This window comes from Oryctolagus cuniculus, chromosome 10 (assembly GCF_964237555.1).
Source record: "Oryctolagus cuniculus chromosome 10, mOryCun1.1, whole genome shotgun sequence".
In the NCBI taxonomy this organism is placed as follows: domain Eukaryota; kingdom Metazoa; phylum Chordata; class Mammalia; order Lagomorpha; family Leporidae; genus Oryctolagus; species Oryctolagus cuniculus.
This window is the reverse complement of record NC_091441.1, coordinates 97339134-97364062: the sequence shown is the minus strand read 5'-3', so window position 1 is coordinate 97364062 and position 24929 is coordinate 97339134. Positions and strand designations below refer to the sequence as shown.

At 59.1% G+C, this 24929-nt stretch overlaps 1 protein-coding gene across 3 annotated transcripts in view; it reads left to right on the top strand.

The window, feature by feature from the left end:
- Positions 1-24929, top strand: part of DNAH1 (dynein axonemal heavy chain 1) — a 77333-nt gene that overhangs the window by 23699 nt on the left and 28705 nt on the right. For all 3 annotated transcript variants that reach the window (XM_051852351.2, XM_051852349.2, XM_051852348.2), the window contains exons 10-35: positions 3668-3825; positions 4709-4920; positions 5385-5683; positions 6683-6833; positions 7557-7750; positions 7845-8070; positions 8555-8674; positions 9713-9795; positions 10713-10854; positions 11309-11464; positions 11697-11895; positions 11975-12228; positions 13415-13627; positions 14531-14695; positions 15146-15267; positions 15427-15532; positions 16085-16264; positions 16711-16851; positions 17318-17481; positions 17665-17778; positions 18472-18660; positions 18940-19045; positions 19697-19810; positions 20182-20331; positions 23226-23312; positions 23432-23618. In XM_051852351.2, coding sequence (XP_051708311.2) covers positions 3668-3825; positions 4709-4920; positions 5385-5683; positions 6683-6833; positions 7557-7750; positions 7845-8070; positions 8555-8674; positions 9713-9795; positions 10713-10854; positions 11309-11464; positions 11697-11895; positions 11975-12228; positions 13415-13627; positions 14531-14695; positions 15146-15267; positions 15427-15532; positions 16085-16264; positions 16711-16851; positions 17318-17481; positions 17665-17778; positions 18472-18660; positions 18940-19045; positions 19697-19810; positions 20182-20331; positions 23226-23312; positions 23432-23618 — 4232 coding nt within the window. The remainder of the gene's footprint in view (positions 1-3667; positions 3826-4708; positions 4921-5384; positions 5684-6682; positions 6834-7556; positions 7751-7844; positions 8071-8554; positions 8675-9712; positions 9796-10712; positions 10855-11308; positions 11465-11696; positions 11896-11974; positions 12229-13414; positions 13628-14530; positions 14696-15145; positions 15268-15426; positions 15533-16084; positions 16265-16710; positions 16852-17317; positions 17482-17664; positions 17779-18471; positions 18661-18939; positions 19046-19696; positions 19811-20181; positions 20332-23225; positions 23313-23431; positions 23619-24929) is intronic.

Genomic DNA, 24929 nt, shown 5'->3' with positions numbered 1-24929 from the left:
TTTGTGGAAAATGAAATTAAAACGTAAGTTCATTTTGACACAGAAGAGTTTTGAGATCCACGCAGATTTTTCATTGCACATTTTGTGTGACCTTTATGGAGCCGTCTGTTCTGCTTCTGTGCCTTAGAATTCAGCCACTTTAGGACTCTTTCTAGTTCTTTCCCATTTTCGTTCTTTTGGTTATATCTCTCCCTTTCTTCAATATCCTTGATACAGTTTTGGCTCTGTTTTCTCTTGAGCACTTTGTAATTTAACCTTCCTCCCTGGGATAATCTGTGTCTTCCATTTTTTTCTCTGAGTTCAATTAAATCTCATTTTATCCTGTTAATTGTTCATTTCTGTGTTATATTTTTGAATTTCAGATAGTTTTTTTTTCATAGGCACCAGTGTCAGGATGTTTAGTTGACTGAAGAGCTGTATTAAACTTTTATTTTATTATTTATTTTTTGAGCAGTAGGTAGGAATTTTTAACTGCTAAGATTCTACTTCTCTCTTTCTTAAGAAAAAAAAATACAAATCTTATATCAGTGTATTCTGCTTTCACTAAACTCACAGATTTGGGATGATTTGCAAGATTCCTGGTTCCATGGCGCCCTCTTCTGTCAGTGTAGCAGCCCAGGGTTTCAAATGGCTGTGCGTGTGCATGTGCGTGTGTGTGCATGTGCATGCATGTGCGTGTGTGTGTGTGCATGTGCGTGTGTGCATGTGCACGTGTGCATGTGTGTGTGTGTTGGAGAAAAGGGCTGTGTGTCTCTCCCAGTTGTCTCTTACTTTGCAGGGCTCACATTTCCCCTCACCCTCTGATCTTTTTCCTTTTCCCGTTCCTCCTGTGAGTAGTTTGTTTCAGAGAACCCTGCCTCCAGTTACACCTGCGTCCCTGCCTCGCAGTAAGTGCTGAGATTTTCCTGTCCTTGCCTTGGGTATTTTTGCAGCTAGGGTGCACTGTCTTTTCCTGGCAGGGGGATTTTTAGGCCTGTCAGGGCCACCTGTAACCCTTCTCCATGGTTTTCCTTAGACTGCCCTGTTCTCCAGGAAGACCTGAAGCCAGAATGTAGGAGAGCTCACCGGGGTTCATGTTTGTGTTTGTACTTAAAGATAGTTTGACATTTAGCCTTTGTCTCTCTCCTGGCTGTGTTACAGGTGTGGATTTGGGTTGTACGATGTATTCTGTTTGCCTGCATTTCCTTCCCTCCTTCTTTCCCTCCCCGCCTTGCCTGATGCTTTGAATTGCTGTAGCCACCTTCCCTTAGCTGTCGAGAATTCCATCTCTTGGGTTTTGGGCCATCTAGAATGTTTTTGGCTTTAAGAATAAAAGGTGCAGGGCTCAGAATGGCTCAGAGAGCAGCAAAATGCATGGCTGCACCCGTGAGGAGTCTGAGCAGAGTCTGAGCAGGGCGTCGTGGGCCTGCTGCATCCAGGCTGTCTCCAGGGTGTGCTGGCTTCATTCACAGGCGAGATGGCAGCAGCAGTTTCAGGCGCACAAGGTCTGGCATCCGCTGAGTTCTGTCTCAGTCTCAGATGGGGTTCCCTAGAGGCAAACCTGAACTTGGGGATTCTTGCTGAAGTCTGTCAGGGAAATAAATGTATGGGGAGTAAAGGAAGCAGACTATCATGGCCAAGCAATGGGCAGCAATGTGGTTTTAGGAGAAATCTAGCTCAGCCTGGTCAAGGGCAGACTTTGCACATGAATGGCCCCGCAGGAGACAGAACCAGGGGCTTGGTTTTTTTTTTTTTTTTTTTTTTTTTTAAAGATTTATTTATTTATTTGAAAGAGTTACACAGAGAGAGAAGGAGAGGCAGAGAGAGGTCTTCCATCTGTTGGTTCACTCCCCAGTTGGGCTTAACGGCCAGAGCTGTGCCGATCCAAAGCCAGGAACCAGGAGCTTCTTCCAGGCCTTCCACGTGGGTGCTGGGGCCCAAGCACTTGGGCCATCTTCTACTGCTTTCTCAGGCCGTAGCAGAGAGCTGGATCAGAAGAGGAGCAGCCGGGACTCGAACCAGCACCCATATGGGATGCCAGCATCACAGGAAGCAGCCACTTTGCACATCCAGAGTTCTTAGCATCTTCCAAGTGCCCCTCACCGCAGGCACCCAGTAAACATTGATGGGATGAACACGGGGGAGCTCCGTGATGGGCGTCCTCCTCTGAGCCCTGAGCCCTGAGTCCCAGGGCTGGGGTGGGGTACGAGCATTGATCCAGCTCACTGGTGCTCCTTGGTCCCTGCCCCCTGCCCTGCTTCTCTGGGTCCTGCTCTTGGCTCCCAGGCACCGGCACCGAAAATAGAACCAAGCAGGGATGAGCTGCGGAGGCCAGTGTTCAGGCTGGAGGAGAAGGAGCAACCAGTTTGGGGGAGCAGAGGCTTCTCTGGGTGTTCAAAGCTGATTCCTTGATTGTCACTGCCTCAACGCATTTACTCAACAGTTGCCCCATGGACACTGTCTGGGCACCAGGCCCTGGGCTCAAGGTCTTCCTGGCTCAGCCCCGTCACCCCTCCAGACAGATGCCATCAGCCCCTGACTTCCCCAGGAGTAACCTGGGGTACAGAGGGTTGAGCCACTTGGCCCACAAATGCCTGTCAGTCAGTTCCCAGCCTCACACTTTGTGCTGCCTGCCTCCACCTCCTGACTGGACTGTGCTAACCAAGGAGGGGAGGACGAGGAGGGTAACCAAAGTTGGAAGGCAGGAGGGGAAATCAGGGATGGCTTCCTGGGGGAAGTGCACTTGACTTGGCCTGCTGGGCTGGGAAGCAGAGAAGCACAGACGAGAGCCCCAGGCAGGTAAGATGCTGGGTGAAGGGCACCCTGGGGCCAGTGCAGGGGTGCCTGCCTGGTAGGGATCTTGCTGCTTGGTCATGTGGGTTCTGATCCATGGACAGGCTTTCCATCACTTGGTCCTGCGTGTGCTCAGGATCTGTGTCCTGGGCATGCCTAGGAACTCTGGGTTCTGCAAGGCCCTGTAGAAATGACCACCAGCGGGGCCCCAGTCCCCTCTGCCATCCCTCCCTCTGCACTCGCTGTCCAGTAGGGAGCAGCCGCTGAGCAGTATCGGAGGTGCACTTTGGGAGAAGGAGCAGGGCCGGCCTTCTCCCAGCGGAGGGAGACTGTGCTGGGGACAGAAGCCCGAGGGCATGGCCCAGGCTGCTGGGGCAGAGGGTGGCCTGAGTGGGTCAGAGTGTGGCCACCAGAGAGAAATGCATATACAGAGGTTCTGAGTGAGTGAGGACCCCATGCCTCCCAGAACTTGGGGGTTGCCTGTGGCAGGGCTGGGAACAGAGCGTGGCCTGCGAGGATGGCGGGGAGGGGGCAGCCAGAAGGGCGTCTCGGGTCCCACAGAGAGATCAGGCTTCACCTTGAGATGTGGAGCAGCCAGGACAAGCTCAAAGCAGGAGGAGGTGGGGCCCGATCTGAGTTTCTGCGGACCATGCAGTGGCGTGGGCAGGGCGGGGTGAGGGCCCAGGGTGTGGAGGATGGGCTACACTAGGGTGACATTGGGAAGTGGGACAAGGAGCGAGGGTGATGGAGGCTAGTGACTCAGGGCCAGGGGGACGTGCCTTTGTGAGTCCAGGGGGAGCCCCAGGCTCGCATCCCCAGGTGCCTGCCAGAACCCAGCCTAGACTAGGTCTGCAGGGTGTGCCCTTGACTGCTCATCTCCTGGCTCTGTGGGCAGGGTTCTAGAGTACCTCAACAGACTGGCCAAGGAAGTGAGCCTAGACTACGAGCGGAGCATGAATAAGACCATCTTTGACCGGGTCGTCGCCTCCAAGCCCGACACGTTCCACTACATGACCCTGCCCAAGAAGGAGGAGGAGAAGGTGCCTGAGCGAGGTGAGGGCCGTCCACCCAGCCAGAGCCCCCTCCCGTCTTTTCCTCCAGGACCACCTGTTCTGGCCACCAGGTGCATCCTCAGCCTGTCCCTCCCGTGTCCCCAGCATCTGTGCCCTTGTTTCCCCAGCTGTCCGGAGGGCTCTGGGTCAGGGGAGGGGGAGGAGCCTCTCTTTTTTATGAATTTCGGCACAGAAGTGTCAGGGACAAGGTGCACTAGGAAAGCAGTCGTCCAGAACACAGAGGGGCTGGTGGAGGATTTATAGATTTTCTTCCTGCAGTAGCAAGAGTATGGCGGCCACTGCTGCGGCCCTGTTTGACATGTGGCAGACTGAGTCTCAGCGCAGGACCCTGGGTTCCCCAGAGCCCTCCATGCTCTGAGCTCACCGGTCCCTGCTAACTTTGTTTCCTGGTCCCAGCTTCTGTATGAGGGGAGCCTCAAAGATTCATGGAAAAGGAATAGCAGGATGAAAAAATAATGCACATTTCCACGAACTTTTTGAAAACCTGTCGTATGTGCTGTGTCCAGAACACAGGCTGGGACGTGGGCAGCAGGCATTCCCAGGGACTTGGTGCCCACATCATCCTTCCTGGGTCTGCACAGCAGCTCCAGACAGGTCTCAGGGTGGTGTGCAGTGCGGGGAGGGAGTCCACAGTTCTCACCGTTTTCCAAGGGAGTCTGTGGCCAGGGAGGGAGCTGGAGGGAGCTCCTTTACCCAGATCGCTGGGAGGCCTTGGGGTCACTGGGACAGGCTGTGGGAAAGTAGGCATCTCCTTCCGGGAGGAAGCAGGAGGCTTGTCCCTCCATCAAGCACACTGTGGCTCCTGCTGACCCCTGCTGTGTCCCAGGCGGGTCTGATGCTGTCTCTTGGCCCCACCCATGCAGGGCTGGTGAGTGTCCCTGAGTATCCCTTCTGGGAGCAGAAGGAAGACTTCACCTTTGTATCCCTGCTCACCCGGCCGGAGGTCATCACAGCCCTGAGCAAGGTGCGGGCCGAGTGCAACAAGGTGACCGCCATGTCCTTGTTCCACTCAACCCTGTCTAAGTCCAGCCGCCTGGAGGAGTTCGAGCAGATCCAGTCACAGACCTTCTCCCAGGTACCTGGGAGCAGATGGGCAGGTGCAGGGTGGGCCCTTGGAGCTGGAGGCACACATCACAGACTGCGGGGAAGTGTGGGCTATGCAGGGAGGCCGTGAGCCCCTGTTTATCGCAAACCAGGCCTCAGCCATTTCCTAGACCCCACTGGAGGCTGGGTTGGCGGCCTAGGGTGATGGTTCATCATGGCAAGAAAAGGAAAACCAGGGCAGGTCCCCCTTCCTGTCACGACCTGAGGTTGGGCTGTGAGGGAGGTGGGGCGCAGCCTCCCTCCGCTTCATTCTGTCTCTCTCCTCTCCTGTGTCTCCTCTCTGCTGCTGCTCCTCCCTCCCCCTGAACGGCCCTGGGCCCCTGGGGTCACCGTGGGGGAGGCTCCGCTGCGGCCGGCCCAAGCAGCCCAGTGCTGCGTGGAGTTCCCCGGCATGGGTCCCTGGTGGCCGGGTGATGACGCCTGTGGCCTGTGCAGGTGCAGATGTTCCTCAAGGACAGCTGGATCAGCACGCTGAAGGTGGCCATGCGCAGCAGCCTGCGCGACATGAGCAAGGGCTGGTACAACCTGTACGAGACCAACTGGGAGGTGTACCTCATGTCGAAGCTGCGCAAGCTGATGGAGCTGATCAAGTACATGCTGCAGGACACGCTGCGCTTCCTGGTGCAGGACTCGCTCACCAGCTTCTCGCAGTTCATCAGCGACGCCTGCTACAGCGTGCTCGACTGCGCCGACGACATGGTCTGGGGCGAGGACTTGATAAACAGCCCCTACAGGTGGGCCCGGGCAGCCAGGGCCGGACACAGAGAGAGAGAGAGAGAGGTTGATTCCCATCTGGTTCACTCCCCAGATGCCTGTGACGGTTGGGGCTGGACTAGGAACTCCATGCAGGTCTCCCACATGGCTGGCTAGAGTCCAGTCACTTGAGCCATCATCTGTTGCCTTCCAGGGTGCACATTAGCAGGGAGCTGGAATTGGGCGTAGCGCCTGGACTCAAGCCCAGGCACTCTGACGTGGGACGTATCCTGCCCACTGCTCGGAGGAATATTCTCTGAGCACGTGCTGTGATTCAGGCACAGCTGTAAGGGAAGCAGAGGGATGTGGCTCCTGCTCTCATGGGGAGACAGACAAGCCTGTCCTTAGAGTCATTGCCGACCTGTGCAGGGGCTGTGGTAGACACTGGTGGTGGGCCTTGGTGAGGGGTTTGGGAGGAAGTAGCATGGGAGCTGAGACCTGAGAAGTGGGAAGGTGCAGTTGTTGGAGGGACCAACATGTGCAGGAGCACTGAGGGGGGCTGTGGAGACAGGGGTGAAGGCAGCAGTCAGGAAGGAGAGGCCGGCAGGTCTGGCTGGGATCGGGAAGGGCTGGGAGGCCTGGTTGGGGTGAAGCAGGCGGGGTCACGGGGTGGGGGTGGGCTACGCAGGGTCTCCTGCCCTGACTGTTCTCCCTGTGATCAGAGCTGGCAGAGGCCCTGCTAGATCCAGGGGTGGGGGTCACACATGGTGTACCTCTGAGGTCAAGGATGATACCTCCAGGGAGGGTGGGGCGACGGGGGCCTGGGGTCTGGCTGACCCGCTCTGATGACTCAGGACAGGGTAGGCCCTCCTTTCCTGTGGTACCTGAGGGACTCTTGGGCATAGGGCAGGGGCAGTAGAACATGCTTGGGCCAGGCCTTTCTCTCTGGTCCTTTGGAGGTTTCTAAAGGCCATGCCTGGAGAAGCACACGGGTCTCTACAGACCCCTGCCCGCGGTCAGGCCAGCCATTGTCCCTGCAGGCCCCGGAAGAACCCCTTGTTTGTCGTGGACCTGGTGCTAGACAGCTCAGGGGTGCACTATAGCACACCGCTGGAGCAGTTCGAGACGTCTCTGCTCAACCTCTTTGACAAGGGCATCCTGGCCACCCACGCCGTGCCCCAGCTGGAGAAGGTACTGGCCACAGTGTGTGTGGGGCCTGGAGCACTGCTGTAAACATCAGGGCAGTCAGAGCCCATCGCGGCCTCCTAGCCGGTGGGCAGCGTGTGCGGCCCTGTAATTCTGTTAGCTCATTGGCGCCTTGCCCCTAGCTGACCTGTAAACCATTACCATCCCTGCTCTGGAGACTTGCAGGAGTGCAGTTGTGAGCCTCAGGTCCTCCAGGTCCCGAGTGTCAGCCCTGTGATTGCAATCCCACGCTTGCTGGCCCCCACCCAGCTCCTGGCCTCTCTCTGAGGCAGCCGCCTGACACAGCGGGGATCAGAGGTTCTGCGAATCACTGTCACTATGCACAGCCCATGCCCCTTAGGCCAAAGAGCCCGGATAACTCCGGTCCCCTGTTCTCTCCCTTGCTGGTCAGACAGCGCCATCAGAGACCCAGTTCCCCCTCTGCTACTTTTCTCAGCAGTGGGCTGAGTCAGGCCCAGGCAAAGGCAGACACTGCCCCTTGGTGGGCCTCATGGCAGCTTCTGGCTTTGAAGGTCTGTGCCAGCGTCTAAGAGACAGCACAGCAAGCCCCATGCCATGCCCCACACCACGCTCCTGGGCTGGGCCACGCTGCCCCCCGCCCAGTCTCTGGGCTGCATCCTGCCCCTCTTTGCTCTGTGGAGGAACCCCCGCCCCCATCTGCCTGCCCTGTGGCTCACCTGGCCCGGCCCCTTCTCGGCTCCCGTGCAGCTGGTGATGGAGGACATCTTCATCAGTGGAGACCCGCTGCTGGAGTCCGTGGGGCTGCACGAGCCGCTGGTGGAGGAGCTGCGGGCCACCATTGCCAACGCTATCCGCAAGGCCACAATCCCACTGCAGGCCTACGCCGCGGAATACGGGAAGTACTTGGAACTGAACAACAATGACATTGCCTCCTTCCTCAAGTGCGTGCCACATGGCCGGGTGTGCCCGGGCGTCTGCGCGTGCGTCCCCCGCCCGCTCACCGTTTGTTTCCGTACCTGTGGCTGCTGTCCTCAGGGCCTACCAGACACGCATGCCTTCAGCCCAGGAGGTGCGGGAGGCGGTGCTGAACCACCTGAAGGAGAAGGACATCCTGGACAACTGTCTGCCCAGCAGCATCGTCATCGGGCCCTTCTACATCAACGTCAACAACGTCAAGAAGAGCCTGTCCAAGAAGCTCAAAGCCCTGGCCACTTCCATGCTGGACATCCTGGCCAAGAATCTGCACAAGGAGGTGGACAGCGTGAGTGCCAGCAGCGCGCGTACCCTCACGCACAGCCGGCTCCTGAGACGTCCCCAGCACGGCCGGGTATCCGCGGGGCTCGGCCAGCAGAAGGAACCTTAAGTCCGCATTGGTCTCTGCTCACCCGAGAGGAGCTGTCCCACGTGGGAGGGGCTGCCTCCTTCCCCTGACTTTGGGAGACCTAGGAGGGCTACCCAAAAGGCACCCTGAGGTGCATCTTGTGCAGGTGCAGGCCTCAGGGGTCCTGCGTGTGTACGCAGGGCTGGAGGTGGCTAGGAGGTGACATACACCCTTGCTTCAGATGGGTCCTCTGCACCCCTGGGAGCCTGCCAGGGGCACCTCTCTTGGAAAGCACCACGTGTGTGTGTATGTGGTGGTGGAGGGGGTGGTTGCCTGTTGAAGTGGGGCCTGAGGAGGAGGATCAGGCCCCAGGGAAGGCAGGGGAGGAGTGCTCACACCCTCAGTGCGCTGCTCTCACTGCCAGATCTGTGAGGTGTTCCGCAGCATTAGCCGCAAGATCTATGAGAAGCCCAACAGCATCGAGGAGCTGGCTGAGCTCCGGGAGTGGATGAAGGGCATCCCTGAGCAGCTTGTGGGGCTGGAGGTGAGGTGGGCACACAGGGTGGGGGGCTGGAGCTGGAGTTGAGGCGGGCACACAGGGGTGGGGGATGTAGATGAGGCAGGCACACAGGGGCGGGGGGCTGGAGGTGAGGCGGGCACACAGGGGCGGGAGCTGGAGGTGCAGTGGGCACACAGGTGCAGGGGGCTGGAAGTGAGATGGGCACTCAGGTGCAGAGGCTGGAGGTGAGGTGAGTACACAGGTGCAGGGGGCTGGAGGTGAGGTGGGCACACAGGTGCAGGGCCTGGAGATGAAGCGGGCACACAGGGGTGGGGGGCTGGAGGTGAGGTGGGCACACAGGGGCAGGGGGCTGGAGGTGAGGCGGGCACACAGGGGCGGGGGCTGGAGGTGCAGTGGGCACACAGGTGCAGGGAGCTGGAGGTGAGGCAGGCACACAGGGGCGGGGGCTGGAGGTGAGGTTGGCACACAGGTGCAGGGGGCTGGAGATGAGATTGGCACACAGGTGCAGGGGGCTGGAGGTGAGGCGGGCACACAGGGGCGGGGGCTGGAGGTGAGGTGGGCACACAGGTGCAGGGGGCTGGAGGTGAGGTTGGCACACAGGAGCCGGGGGCTATTGGTGAGGCAGGCACACAGGTGTGGGGGCTGGGGCTGAGGTGTGCACACAGGTGTGGGGGGATGTAGATGAGGCGGGCATATAGGAGCTGGGAGCTGGGGGCTATGGCAGGCAGGGAATGGGATTGGATTGGGACCCAGGAGGGAGGATGTGAGGTAGATGGGGGGCTCTGAGCTGGGGGCACAGCCCGAGGTTCTGAATTATGCTGTTGGGAGGTCAGGGGGCAGAAGGAGTGGGTTTAGGGATTAGAAGTCAAAGGTGTAGTGGCCATCGCCCTTGGAGCCTTGAGCCTGATGCTGGCCTTGAGCCCTGCACCTCCTGCCTGCCCCAGCCCTCCCTTCTTTGAAAGCAGGCAGCCCCTTCCTAGTACCCTGCTGCTTTGGAGAGCCTGGTCCCAGTTTCCTCCTGGCCTGGCCTGCATGCCATTCTCGTTGCACCTGTGCCTGCAGGAGCGGATTGTGAAGGTCATGGATGACTACCAGATCATGGATGAATTCCTTTACAACCTCAACACGGATGACTTCAATGACAAGTGAGCAGAGCTTGGGGCCCCACGCCAAGTGGCTGGATGGGTGGCAGAGGGTGAGGGTGGCAGTCCTTAGTTGCAGGGGTTTCTCAAGGTACCAGCTGCTGCAGGCTGTGTAGAAGGGCCAGACCAAGATGTCAGAGGCCATGGTTTCCCCACGGCTGGGACCAGGCCACCCAAGAGGCAGTAGGAAGTCAAGTGGACCTGGCTGTTCCCCCGACCTTGGCTCTGTCCCATCGACAGCCTGAGACACATGTTTGCCCTGGGCCTGGGCTCCCCTGTTGGCGCCTGGGATCCTTGAGAGCATTGAAAGGAGGCAAAACCATTCTGGTGGGCAGTCACCGGAGAGGTGCACTTGTCTCCACCCAGTTCTCAAGGGCCCTCTTCTACCAAGCGTTGTAGAGACTTCCAGAGGCCCCTGGTTCAGCCCTGCCTTACAGATGGTGGTGGGAGGGGCCTGCAGGGTATCAGGCTGTCCTCTGCTCTAGGGGGTCCTCTTCCAGGGTCAGTTTCCCTGGGCCAGCTACAGGTGGAAGCCCTGAATTCCATAGCACCCCTACATCTCCCATGTCAGCTGGGCAGAGGGAGAGGGTCTGAGACAAAGGAAGTGGCCCTGACTGGTCACTGAGGAGGTGCAGGCTGGAGCCTGTTGTGGCCTCGTCTGAGGTGGGGCCCTCCAGGCTCAGGGCTTACAAAGGGAACTCAAGCACACCCCTCTCATCCCCGCTGCCCTGGATCTGCAGCTCACAGGACATCCCGGGGGCGGGTCAGGGCGGCCTCCCCAGTACTGGCTGTGTACTCTCAGGTCATGTGGACTTTGCCGCTGCCCAGCCCCAGTCTGGATTCCCTCTGTGCCCCCTGCCTGGCCTGGCAGCCCCCCATTTCAGCTGTGCTGTGTTTGCTCCCATTCCCTGCCTGGCTAGGTGGGCTGCCAGCTACTGGCCCTCTAAGATCCTCGGGCAGGTGGAGATGGTGCGGCAGCAGCACATCGAGGAAGAGGAGAAGTTCCGCAAGATCCAGATCATGGATCAGAACAACTTCCAGGAGAAGCTGGAAGGGCTGCAGGTGCGGCTTGACTGCGGGCCGTGTGCTGGGATGCGCTCTTCAGCGCACAGGCTGGGGCCAGGCCTCATTTCTTGAACTCAGAAAGTGCCCTGTCCCTGTGAGATGGACGGGTGGCTGGGTGGACCAAGGAGGAAATGGCTGAAAGAACAAACCACAAGACCAGAGAGATGCTGGGGCAGTAAGCTCCAGAAAAATCCAGGGGAGTAAGGATGCCAACTCTGCCGTTGTGTCCTTGGCACCCAGATGGGAAGTGGGCACAGTGCTCGGGGCCATGGGCCCTCTGCCTGGCCATGTTGCTGCAGGGCTAGCATCATGCCACTCCTGGGAAAGGCAAAGTCCCCTCAGAACAGGGAGGGGTTGGTGCCCTGGGGTCTCGGCTCTCCTGGGCGTGTGTGGTAACACGTGGGCAATAGTCAGGCTGCAGGGACATCTGACCCTTTCCCATGGCCCACAGCTGGTGGTAGCGGGCTTCTCCACCCACGTGGAGATTGCACGAGCACATGAGATAGCCAATGAGGTGCGGCGTGTCAAGAAGCAGCTGAAGGACTGCCAGCAGCTGGCGATGCTCTACAACAACCGCGAGCGCATCTTTGGCCTGCCCATCACCAACGTAGGCCTCGGCGAGCACCTGGCTCCCCAGGCTGCGGCCACCTCAGAACCCAGCAGGGGGCAGGGCTGAGCAGGCTGCTGTGGGAGGTGGCCCCTGGGAAGAAGGGAGGTCAGGCCTGGGTCCACAGTGGGAGAAGCGTGGATAGCTGCTGGGAGCAAGTGAGGGAGAGGAGCAGCAGAGAGAACCTGGGGAGGGTCCCAAGGCAGCCTCTGCCTGCACCTGCCCCTTGCAGTATGACAAGCTCTCCAGGATGGTGAAGGAGTTCCAGCCCTACCTGGACCTGTGGACCACGGCCTCTGACTGGCTGCGCTGGTCCGAGAGCTGGATGAATGACCCCCTGTCCGCCATCGAGGCTGAGCAGCTGGAAAAGAACGTGATGGAGTCCTTCAAGACCATGCACAAGTGTGTGAAGCAGTTCAAGGACATCCCAGGTAGGCAGCGAGGCCAGCCTGTGCCCTCACTGGCCACCCATGCCGGCTTCCTCTCACACCCACCCGCCCTCCCCTGCAGCCTGCCAGGACGTGGCCTTGGACATCCGAGCCCGCATCGAGGAGTTCAAGCCGTACATCCCGCTGATCCAGGGGCTGCGCAACCCTGGCATGCGGAACCGCCACTGGGAGGTCCTGTCCAACGAGATCAACATCAACGTCAGGCCCAAGGCCAACCTGACCTTTGCCCGCTGCCTCGAGATGAACCTGCAGGACCACATTGAGAGCATCAGCAAGGTGGCCGAGGTGGCTGGCAAGGAGTACGCCATCGAGCAGGTGGGCAGCTGCCCCCAGGCCCGCCCCGTGCCACCCCGCCCTGCCTAGGCCCTGCCAGGCAGCCTCACCTTCAGCCCCTGCCGTGACAGCCTCTTAGGAGCACCGCAGCAGTGAGTGTCAGGTTCACCGGTTGAGGTGCATTCTGTTAAGAGTTAATGATGTGTGTGAGGTGCTTGGCAAGGTGCCTACTGTTGCTGTTTCTCCCCTGTACTCCTCTCAAGATCCCCAGGAAGGAGCTGAGAGAATTCTCCTTGGTTTTGTTTGTTTGTTTTTTGTTTTTTAAAGATTTATTTATTTGAAAGAGTTACACAGATACACAGATAGAGGAGAGGCAGAGAAAGAGAGGTCTTCTATCCGCTGGTTCACTCCCCAACTGGCTGCAATGGTCGGAGCTGTGCTGATCCAAAGCCAGGAGCTTCTTCTGGGTATCTCACACCGGTGCAGGGGCCCAAGGACTTGGGCCATCTTCCACTGCTTTCTCAGGCCATAGCAGAGAGCTGGATCGGAAGTGGAGCAGCCAGGACTCAAACCGGCACCCATATGACATGCCGGCACCACAGGTGGTGGTTTTACCCACTACACCACAGCGCTGGCCCCCTTTCCTTATTTTTTAAAAAACTTATTTTCATTTTATTTGAAAGGCAGAGAGAGAGAGCTCTTCCATCTACTGGTTATTTCCCCAAACGCCTACCACATCCAGGCCTGGGCCAGGCCGAAGCCAGGAGCCAAGAACTCAATCTGGGTCTCCCATGTGGGTGGCAGTGGCCCAAGGACTTGAGCCATCACCTGCTGCCTCCAGAAGCTGGGTTGAACTAGGTGCTCTGAGGTGGTATGTTGGTATTCTAAGCATTAGTGTAACCACTGTGCCAAATGCCCTCCGCATCGTCATTTAACAGATAAGCAAATTAAGTCTCAGAGATTCGGGTGACACAGCCAGTAAGCCCTGGAGCTGGGACCAGTGCCTTAGCTGCCATCCAAGACACGTGTCCATGCTTGTTTTGAGAGTGAGTTGGCCGTGAGTTCAGGTGGGCGACTTGTCGACCAGAAGAGCTGAGATTGTTTTCCCGGGGGCCAGTGTGAAGGTACCAGGCTAGGCAGTAGCTGTTCTTGCCCGCCTGGTGCTGGGCAGGCTGCGTGCTGCCCAGTTCCTTCCTGGGCCCCAGCCTGGACACGCCCTCCACTGCAGGCCCTGGACAAGATGGAGAAGGAGTGGTCAAGCATCCTGTTCAACGTGCTGCCCTACAAGGAGACGGACACCTACATCCTCAAGAGCCCGGACGAGGCCTCACAGCTGCTGGACGACCACATCGTCATGACGCAGAGCATGTCCTTTTCACCCTACAAGAAGCCCTTTGAGCAGCGCATCAACTCCTGGGAGACCAAGTTGAAGCTGACCCAGGTGGGCCCTGCTGCCCGTCCTCGCTGCCTCCCTCCTGCACCTCCAGGAGCCCTGTCCCGTAAGCTGCCTAGCCAGGTGAGAAGGGCTGGCCTGCAGGCCCTCTGGCTCGCCTGGAGAGGCCTGTTCACCCTCCCGTGCCCACCGGCCCTTCCACCTGGGGTTCAGCCCACCTTCCATCGGCAAGGCTCAGCACCAGTCAGCTTTGCTGACTCCCCGCCAACACCCGCCTGCAAGGTGTTCCCAGGAGGCTCGCAGCAAGTACCGGGCCTTGGAGACTGGGAGCAGAACCCACCCTTTGAGAACTGTGGGCCCCTCGGAAGCAGGGACCACGTCCTCTCCTCCTGCTTCTCCCGTTACCCACAGTGGCAGCCTGGCGCAGAGCTGACTGTGGCACATGTCTCATAAGAGCTGAAGGAATATGTGAGTTTCCACTATTAGGAGATGAGAAGAGCTAAGTCCTGGATGGGGCCTGTGGCCCGTGCTGCATGTGTCCCACTCTCGGATTGCGTCAGAGAGCAGTTCAGGGGTCTCAGAGATTCCTGGGGCATGGCCCCAAAAGTCCTCCCAGGAATGGAGACTGGTTTGGTCCCCTGAGCACCAGGTCCTTTCCTCTGTCACCTCAGGGTTTGCTGGTTTGGGTGTGGTCCTCTCGCAGGGCACAGCAGCTCCCTGGCTCTCTGGAAGGCATGGCTGCTCCACATGGTTTGTGGGCCTTCTTGAGAGGGCAGGCACCCCCACATCCTGCTTGTCCCCTGGAATGCCATGGCTGACACTGGCCGTGGACACTGGCCGTGGTGCCTGGAGCTCTGCCCGGCACCGGTGGGATGAGCTGTTTTGCTCGGGGACAGAACCTGACTAGGACCACAGACCCTGACAGTCCCCGTCCTGCCCCACCTGTCCCAGGAAGTGCTGGAGGAGTGGCTGAGCTGCCAGCGGTCCTGGCTCTACCTGGAGCCCATCTTCAGCTCCGAGGACATCAACCGGCAGCTGCCGGTGGAAAGCAGGCGCTACCAGACGATGGAGCGCATCTGGAGGAAGATCATGCGGAACGCCTACGAGAACCGGGAGGCGAGCTCTGTGGGATGGGCCTTGTGCCTGGGGCACTGGGGCCCCTGCGCACACTGTTGGGAGCTTCCTGGTCTCTTCAATGACATGAGGACAAGTCTGAGTCTTCCGTCGTGGCTCAGGGCCTCTGGGGTGGGCTCCCGGGTCTCACAGGTGCTCCTCACAAACAAAGCAGCTGCCAGGTCTTCCACTGGATGGCTGCTGTCACATTGGCTCCAAGATGGCCTGGCCAGCCCTGCAGCAAAGCCTCAGCTTAATTGATGGTGGTTTTGTTGATCCTAGAACTTTCCCCTGTGCATACATTCCCCCTGTAGCTCCTGGCCCCAGGTAGTTCTCCTGCCCACTTTCTTCCCAGGCCCCATGGAGGGTCCCTGGCTGCCATGGGTGCTCTAGTCAGCCTGCCTCCCGCTTGGCCCAGGCTCATGTCCACTTCCCCTGGCCCGGATGTTGCAGGTGATCAATGTGTGTTCTGACCAGAGGCTGCTGGAAAGCCTGCGGGACTGCAACAAGCTGCTGGACCTGGTGCAGAAGGGCCTCAGCGAGTACCTGGAGACCAAGCGGAGTGCCTTCCCCAGGTGGGCACCGCGGCTCACGCCCACCCTGTTACCATGTGCCTGCAAGGCCAGGAGACCGAGTGCTCTGCCCAGGCCTGGGTACAGGGGTGTCGGTGGTGCTGGGGCCCAGGGTACCTGTCTGACCATCTCCCCCACCCCACTACCCCCTTCCTCGGGCAGATTCTACTTCCTGTCAGATGACGAGCTGCTAGAGATCTTGTCCCAGACGAAGGATCCCACAGCCGTGCAGCCCCACTTGCGCAAGTGCTTCGAGAACATTGCCCGGGTGGGTGGCTGGGCCGGGAGCACTGGGCACCTGCCACGGAGAGTGTCTCTCCTCTGGCGCCAGGCCCTCTTAGCGAGAAATGAGGTGGGAAGTGAGATTCTTCAGAGATGCACACGGAACCTGGGGGAGGGAGGCCAGCCGCAGAGCCCCCTTCTCAGGGCAGGGGCCTCTGGATGCCGGCTCATTCAGGGGCTCCCTGTCCCCCCAGCATGCTCAGCATGCTCATGGCTGAGTCGAGGAACCTGTGAGGCCAGAGGCCTGGGACCCTCCTTGCCCTCCCCTCCGCTGTGAAGGAGGCTGCACATGTGGGACAGAATCCGACTTGGAGCCTGGGCCCTGGTGGTCCCCCGTGTAGGGTGGGGACACAGGGAGAGGCCGGCTCAGCCCCCTCCCCGGGCTGCCAGCTGTGAGCCGGGCCTGCGCTGGGCTGAGGCAGACCCTTCCTGCCCACTTGCAGGCAGGGGTGGGCAGAAGCTCGCCTGGGGGACACCCCCAGACACGGTAGCAGAGCTGGCACAGCAAGGTGACCGCCCGCTGTCCTGTCGCCTGCAGCTGCTGTTCCAGGAGGACCTGGAGATCACACACATGTACTCGGCGGAGGGTGAGGAGGTGCGCCTGTCTGTCTCCGTCTTCCCTTTGAGCAACGTGGAGGACTGGCTGCGGGAGGTGGAGCACAGCATGAAGGGCAGCGTGCGTGACATCATTGAGAGGGCCATCAAGGCCTACCCCGTGGTGAGCCACAGCTCCAGGCCTGGCCCCCAGCCAGCCTGCCTGCTGCCCCTCTCTCAGCTTTGTGGACTCAGGGGGCTCGGGCGGGATCTGGGCTCTCCCTCCCCTGCACTCTGGAGGGGAGGACTGCTGGGGATGCTCTCGGTGCCTGCATCCCTGCTCTCAGCCTCATGGCCAGAGCACGTGCAGAGATGTGCACCCAGGACTACGTTCCTGATGCGGGGCCCCTGCCTGGCTGCTCCCACTGTCCTCTCTGCTGCACAAGTGATGCTCTGCCCATCCCCCAGAGGCCAGGGCTTGATGGCTTCTCTGCTCTGGCAGGACTGTGGGCTTACCATTCAAGCCGAGAGGTTGACAGGCAAAGCGCAGGCAACATTCATGACAGGAAGTGGGGACAGGATGTGGGCTGGCAGTTTGCCTGAGTCAGCCTGCCTGTGTTGTCTTCCCAGATGCCCAGGACCCAGTGGGTTCTGAACTGGCCTGGCCAGGTGACCATCGCTGGATGCCAGACCTACTGGACCATGGAGGTGGAGAAGGCCTTGGAGGCTGGAGACATCAGTATGCGGCTGTTCCCTCAGCTCTCCCAGCAGGTGGGGGCCGAGAGGACCCCTGTCTGCTCCCCTCACCCCACCCCACACCGCGTCCACTTGGACAAGAGGCCGGCTTAAGAGCTTTTCCTCCATTGAACCTGGGAAGAGGCTTAAGGTTGGGTGCAGAGAACAGGAGGTCACCTGATCCCTGCAATGAGTTGCTCACAACCAGCCACCAATAGGAGGGCTCAGGCCAGGCAGGTGCCCCTCTTCTGACAGTGAGGGGGTGCATACCTCCTGTGCTGTCCTTCGGGCTACCCTTGCTCCAAGCACCAACTCTTCACCAGGCTCCGCCATGTGTGCTGCAGGGAGACAGATGCCATGTGCACACCTCCGTTTGTTTACCTCCTGCTGCCCGGTGCTGCTCCGCCCTGTCCCAGAGCATCCCAAATCCCCTGGTAGAGGGGCTATTCCTGAGGGAAGCCCACCCTCTGTGCAGGCTGTGACAGTGCCCCCATGCCCGCAGCTCAGTGACCTGGTGGCCCTGGTGCGGGGGAAGCTGTCCCGCATGCAGCGGGCAGTGCTGTCAGCACTGATCGTCATCGAGGTCCACGCCAAGGAGGTCGTGAACAAGCTGATCCGGGAGCACGTGGTCAGCGTGAATGACTTCGAGTGGATCTCCCAGCTCAGGTGGGGGCTGCCCCCCAGGGCCGCACGGCTGCGAGGGTCCCATGTGGGGAGGCGTAGAGAGTCTGTTGACGGTAGGTGGGTTCCTGCCCTCAAGGCTCGGCGGCAAGCTGGGCAGAGGCGCCTGATATTCTCATTCCCCTGTCCTCAGCGGCAGACCCTGAGCCCATCCTGCTGCCTTTCCAGGTACTACTGGACCAATGACAACCTGTACATCCGCGCTGTGAATGCTGAATTCATCTATGGCTACGAGTACCTAGGCAACAGCGGGAGGCTGGTGATCACGCCCCTAACAGACAGGTGAGGGTCCTCCCTCCCCATGGGACAGCCTTACTGCAGCTCTCGCTGGCCCAGGCATCTGGAACCGTGGCCAGGTGGGGCAGGATCAGAAGCAAGAACTTTGGGTTCAGAACTTGGCTATGCTTGTCACAGGCTGAGTGACCTTGGGCTGGTTACACAACCTCTCCATGCCTCAGTTTGTTCTGGGGCCTTTCTGGGGCTGGCTATGAGAATTTCATGGGCTAATGTACATGAGGTTCTTGGTGTGTGTGCGGGGCTCACTAAGTGGGCAATGGGCGTGAGCATTGCTATTTTTAGCAGTCAGAGGAATTGATCTTGAGAGAGGGCAAGGGCACATCCTTTCATAACGTGAACAACTCTGTTCTAAAGCAATCAGTGAGTTCATCTTTGTCAGCCATCTTTAGCGCCACATGGATTTTCAAGCAGGGCTCTGAGCAAGGGAAATGAAGCTAGGGTCAGCCATCCCAGCGGGGCCCTGAGCAAAGCTATGTAGAGCCATCACAGGGGCCAGGGAAAGCAAGGGAGGTGGCTGTGGACTCCAGTCCTGACCCCAGCAGCCAAGGCTGGGCACGCTGGGCCCTGAGAGGTGGGGAGGGGTGGGAGCTGTCCATTTATGGCACCTGAGAGGAACAGGCTCTTCCTGTGTTGGTGGAGATCCCCGGACCTATGCCACTGCCACTGTCACCCGTGCAGGTGCTACCTCACCCTGACTGGAGCCTTGCACCTCAAGTTTGGGGGTGCTCCAGCTGGCCCGGCTGGCACAGGAAAAACTGAGACCACTAAAGACCTGGGCAAGGCTTTGGCCATCCAGACAGTTGTGTTCAACTGTTCTGACCAGCTCGACTTCATGGCCATGGGCAAGTTCTTCAAGGGCCTGGCCAGGTGAGGTTGGGTGAGTGGGTGTCATAGGACTGCTCTCTGGGGAGGGCTAAACAAGGGTGCTGCTGGGAGCAGCATCCCGGGATGGTGAGGAGCACAGATGGCATACTGTGGCTCAAAGGCTCAGCCCCGGCAGGCACAGGGCGGCACCAAGGGTGAGATTGTGGGTGGGTGGAGATTGCTACTGAGGGCTTCCTCCATGGCAGTCCAGGGCGCCCGTGGCAGGAGGGGCCAGGTAGGCTCTGAATGCGCATGCCCACACCATGCTCTGTCCTCACTTAGTGCTGGGGCCTGGGCCTGCTTCGACGAGTTCAATCGCATTGACATTGAGGTGCTGTCCGTGGTGGCGCAGCAGATCACCACCATCCAGAAGGCACAGCAGCAGCGGGTGAGCCTCAGCGACAGCACCTGTGCTGCCATGCCACGCAGTGCGGCTGCCGTGCTACAGCAGGGAGAGGCCAAGCCTTGGGGCTGCCCCCAGTCCTGCTCATGTCTCATAGAGGGCGTGGCGCCGTCCCCCTGCCCCTACACAGCTGCCCCTAGAGGGCTTGTGTCGCCACTCAGGAAGTGCCACACCTCATGCCAGTCTGTGGGTGGCACCCAGGCCAGGCGGCAGCAGATGAAGTGGTCCTTCCTACGTCCTGACTCTTATGGAAAGCCCGAGGCACGGTCACTCTCCCTAACCAGGAATATCGTCCGGGGGACAAGAGTTCAGAGACCCCACCCCCAGCTCCGAGCCAAGGCCCAGGGCCTTAGTTGAGGCTGAGTGTGCATATGTCTGGGGTGTCGGTGTCAGCATTTGGGGGTGGAGGGTGTGGGAAGCAGGAGATGTGTGGAGACCTCAGAGGGGCTGGAGCCAGCACCTGTGAGGCCATGGGTGGGCCACTGGGACCTGAGGAAATAGGCCAGATCCTGAAACAAGCTGTCCCTGAGCAACGGGGCTCATCAGCAGGGGACAGGGGCCTCTTTGAAAGAGGAAGGGTCAGCACATCCCCTCCCCTTCACCCTGCCCCAGGTGAGTTGTCCCCCTGCCCCACAGGTGGAACGCTTCATGTTTGAAGGTGTCGAGATCCCCCTCGTGCCCTCGTGCGCAGTGTTTATCACCATGAACCCTGGATATGCTGGCCGCACGGAGCTCCCTGACAATCTGAAGGCAGGTGCAGGCCCAGCTGCTTGGCCTCAGGGACCATGATCCTCCATGGCAGCCCTCTCCATGGAGGGGCATGGAGGAAGCCAGGGTGGTCTGTGTGCACGTGATGGGGAGCATCTGATGGGACCTGCTGGGGCTGGCCCTGCAGGAGAAATGGGCAGACAGAGCCAAGAGGGGCCAAGCAGAGTGACCTGGGGGCAGCTTCAGATCAATACAGTGATCCATTTCTCTTAGGCAGAGCTCCCCAGCGACGGGCAGTGTGACCGTCAGCTAGGGCAGGCATGGAGCCGAGATGTGGTGGGGAGGAGGGCCTCCCGCTGGCGCCCCAGCGGGTGAGGTGTGCCTGCCTACCACACAAGCTCCATGTGCCCCAGGCGCTCTTCCGGCCTGTGGCCATGATGGTTCCTGATTATGCCATGATCGCCGAGATCTCCCTCTACTCCTTTGGTTTCAATGAGGCCAGCGTGCTGGCTAAGAAGATCACGACCACCTTCAAGCTGTCCTCCGAGCAGCTCAGCTCCCAGGTGAGGCCCTGCCCTGACCAGTTTCTCCAGCTCCAGGGCAGCTCTGAATCCATCTTGTGTGGAGCATCTGCCAAGGGCCAGGCTCCGTGCTGGCTGCTTTACAAGAATTGGCTAGTGGACTGCTCACAACCCTGTGAGATAGGAATTGCATCCCTGTCCCTTAGCCAAGGACACTGAGATCCCCATGGCCAAGATCCTGGCGAGGCTTGTGCAGTGCCTGGTGGAGCTGGAGCAGAAACCAGGGACAGATGCCCACTGGCTAGGTCACGGGCAAGGAGGGAGGATCATCGGGGGACGTGAGCAGCGCAGGGCTGGGAGCTTGTGCGGACCAGGACATGACAGCCAGGTCCCACTGCCCCGCAGGGAGGAGGGCTGGGCCTGGCACCAGCACTGGCGGAGGAGCTTTCTGTTTGGCTGCCTCTGCAGACAGACTGCCCCTCTGCAGCAGCCAGGCCCCGCTGCTGGGCTCACGTGCTACCAGCTTTGTCTGTCATAATTCCAGAAAAAATCCTGTTGTCACCCTAAAGGATTTTCTCTGGGTCATATGCTCTTCTATGAATACCAGTCACCATGGCCAGGGGCGCACAGTGGTACCTTTGGCCAACTGTAGCCCACCAAAACCCTTGGGTTAAAAGAGATGCCATCTGTTACTGGGTGTGCCACAGGGCACCCCGGGGGCTGTCACCCCCACAGCCCCTTCTTTCTGATCATCTACTTCGAAGAGTACCCCTTGCCCCTGTTAGAGCAGCTACCCCAGCTGGTGCCCCCTTCCCAAGTGGGATGTCCCAGAGGCAAGGCTGGTCTCTTCACGTGGTTCCAAGTCCTGGATATCTGGACATGCACTGGTCTGTGAGCCAGGTCGTCGTGTGCCACGGGGCAGAATGACAGTGTTAGCAATTTCCAACACTTTCACTATACAAGGATACTTCAAAAAGTTGGTGGAAAATGTATTAGCAGTATGAATCAGGGCAGGCATTTAGCAGAGCAGTTAAGACTGAGATGTGTGCATCCCCTGTCAGTGCCCACACGTGAGTACCAGCTCTACTTCTAATGCAGCTTCCTGCTAATACACATCCTGGGAGCACTGGTCATGTCTCAAGTACTTGGCTCCTTGTTTACCTAACCGGGAGACCCAGATTGATTTCGTGACTGCTGGAGTTGGCCTGGCCCAGCCCTGGCTGTTGTGTGCATCTGGGGCACGAACCGGTGTATTTCATTGCTCTCTGTTTCATCGCTTGTTCGCTCTCTCAAATTCATGCAGTTTTTTGTTTTTTTTTGACAGGCAGAGTTAGAGAGAGAGACAGAGAGAAAGGTCTTCCTTTTCCATTGGTTCACCCCACAATGGCCGCTATGGCCAGCGCACTGTGCTGATCCGAAGCCAGGAGCCAGGTGCTTCTCCTGGTCTCCCATGCGGGTGCAGGGCCCAAGCACTTGGGACAATCCTCTACTGCACTCCTGGGCCACAGCAGAGAGCTGGACAGGAAGAGAAGCAACCAGGACAGAATCTGGCGCCCCGACTGGGACTAGAACTCAGGGTGCTGGCGCCGCAGGTGGAGGATTAGCCTATTGAGCCACGGCGCCAGCCCACAGTTTTTTGTAATACATATTTTCCAAGAGAAAAATTATCCCCAAAAAAAGTCATACTTTATAAAAAAAGATTTACTTTTTATTTATTTGAAAGAGTTACAAAGAGAGGTAGAGCCAGAGAGAGAGAAAGGTCTTCCATTTGCTTGTTCACTCCCCAAATGGCTGCAATGGCCATAGCTGAGCTGATCCAAAGCCAGGAACCAATAGCTTCTTCTGGGTCTCCCAAGCAGGTGTAGGGGCCCAAGGACTTGGGCCATCTTCTACTGCTTTCCCAGGCCATAGCAGAGAGCTGGATCAGAAGTGCAGCAGCTGGGACTTGAACTGGCACTCATAGGGGATGCAGCACTGCAGGCTGGGGCTTCAACCCACTGTGCCACAGCGCCAGCCCCAAAAGCCCATACTTTTAATTCCATTTTACCATGAACTTTTCTTTCTCTTTTTCCCCTAAAGATTTACTTATGCATTTGAAAGGCAGAGATACTGAGGTAGGGGTAGGGGTAAGGGTAGGGGTAGGGGTAGGGGTAGAGGCAGAGGCAGAGGCAGAGGTAGAGGTAGAGGTACAGAGAGAGAGAGAGGATATCTTCCATCAACTGGTTCACTCTCCAAATGGCTGCAACAGCCAGGGCTGTGCCATGCCAAAGCCAGGAACCAGGAGCTTCTTCCAGATATCCCATGTGGGAGCAGGGGCCCAAGCACTTGGGCCATCTTGCACTGCTTTCCCAGGCACATTAGCAGGGAGCTGGATGGGAAGCAGAGCAGGCGGAACCAAGCCAGCACCCACACAAGATGCCAGTACTGCTGCCAGAGTCTTAGCTTTCTATGCCACTGTGCCAGCCCCTCCGTGAGGTTTTCAGAGCACCCTCATACGATGGAGAGAAGCAGAATCAGCAGGAAAAGCTGTGGAGGTGTGGCTGGAAGGACAGGCCTGGAGAGGTTAACAGGTGGGCGGGGGAAGTCAGAAGGAGGCTCAGGGTCACGGAGGCCCTGCAGGTGGACGCACAGATGGGTGACCCCTCCGTGCCCTCGGTGCGGTGCTGGGGCTGCAGGGTTGTGGAAGTGGCCAAAGTAGAGTTGGTCTGCGGATGCAGAATGGGCGACCCAGTCAAGGGGGAGATGGTGGGATGGTGAAGTAGCGGCGCCAGAGGGGATGCAGCCCAGGGAAGGGTATGGGGGCAGGCACAGAGGGCCTGCAGTGGCAAGCTGGGCACTGAGGTTTGGTCAGGTGCCAGGTGGGAGGCAGAGTGTTCCAGGCAGAAGCCCCCTGAGAGACAGTGCCCACCCACACCTCCCCCTGCTGCCGGTGACAGGATCACTACGACTTCGGGATGAGAGCCGTGAAGACCGTGATCTCGGCTGCCGGAAACCTCAAACGAGAAAACCCCAGCATGAATGAGGTGCGCTCCATCCCAGGGTGGGGGCTCCAGGGGCCGGGGCTCCAGGAGGGCTTCGTGGCAGCTGGAGGAAGCTGGCGGCCTGCGCCCTGTGCTGACGGCCGTGCTGGTGCCTGCGGCAGGAGCTGATCTGCCTGCGGGCCATCCGTGATGTGAACGTGCCCAAGTTCCTGCAGGAGGACCTCAAGCTCTTCTCTGGGATTGTGTCCGACCTGTTCCCCACCATCAGGGAGGAGGAAACGAACTACGGCATCCTGGACACAGCCATCCGCAAGGCCTGTGAGAAGAGTAACCTCAAGGATGTGGAGGGTGAGCCACTGGCCCACAGCGTCTGATGAGGGGCTGGCTCTGACCACCTGGGTGGCAGGGGCGGAGCAGGCCAGCCTCAGTGTGCAGCAGGCTGGGGCTCCTGGCTGAATGGTCCAGGGCCAGAGCAGGTGCCCTTAGCCCTGACAGGCTAGAATCTGCCAGGTGATGGGGAAGCAAGAACTGCTCTATTCCCGAGACCCCGTGTGAGGAGCAGCCCAGCCCTCGGTCCCTTCCCAGGCCTTGCTTTCGCAGGCCCCAGCCTCTTGCCTTGTCCTTACCTGCTTGGGTGGGAGGGAGCTTGAGTGCCTCGTTCCGTATCCCCCACCCCACCTCACCGCAGTCACCAGTCCCCTCTGCTGCAGGCTGCTCAGTTTCCATCCTGCTGGTGGACTTGCTTGTGCTCCTTGTGGAGCAGCAGTCCCGGTGTCATGGCACGGAGGAGCATTTGGGCCCTTCCTGAACTGATACCACTGCCGTCAGACTCCCTCTGAGCCTGAACCCCTTCCCTGCTAGGAGGCCGAAGCTCTCGCCCCGTTGCTGCAGGTGCATGCCACTTGAGTTCTTGCCTCCCAGCCCCTGGCTCGGCTCCCCCCTTCTCTCTTCCCAACCCATCCTTTGGGAAATGTTGATGCCATGCTGGCCACTCAGGGGCCCCCTCTGGAACCCAAGCAGTGGATCTGCTCATGCAGGGCCCCCTCCAATGCCCTCCATTGCTCTTCAGTGGAGGCTCTAATGCTTCCTTCCCTGGCCACGTTTCGTGCCCTCGACCCCGGAGAGTGTTGAATAAAGGCCTAGACTCTTGGTCCCTTGCAGCCCTGGGTCAGCTTGGCCATCCCAGGGTAGTTGGGTTCCATTTCTTCGGCAGGGACCCTTGGATCTGCAGTGCTAGAGCATCGTGCCAGAGTTACACACTCACTCCCCACCCATGTAGGCCTGCGGCTGGCAGCTGTCCCCATAGCTCTTGACTCTCCCTAGGGCTTTGCCTCATATTGGCCAGCACTTACTGGGTTTGGCACTCTCAGCAGGCTGGGCAGAAACTTTGAGACTAGTGTTGACTGTGGACCTGCGATGGCTGACCCCAGGCAGGCCTGATGGCTGATCACCTGTGCAGTGGGAGCTGGGGGATTATAGTGATAGGAACACTGCCTGGCTTCTAGAAAGTTTCTTCTCTGTGCCCAGTGCTTCGCCTGCCCCTGCCTGTGAGAGAGGTGCCCCCACTGTCCTCGTTTGACAGACGAGGGGCCTGGGGCTCAGGGAGTGAAGTGATGTGCCAGAGGTCCCGCAAGCTACTGGTGGAGCTGGGACTCAGCC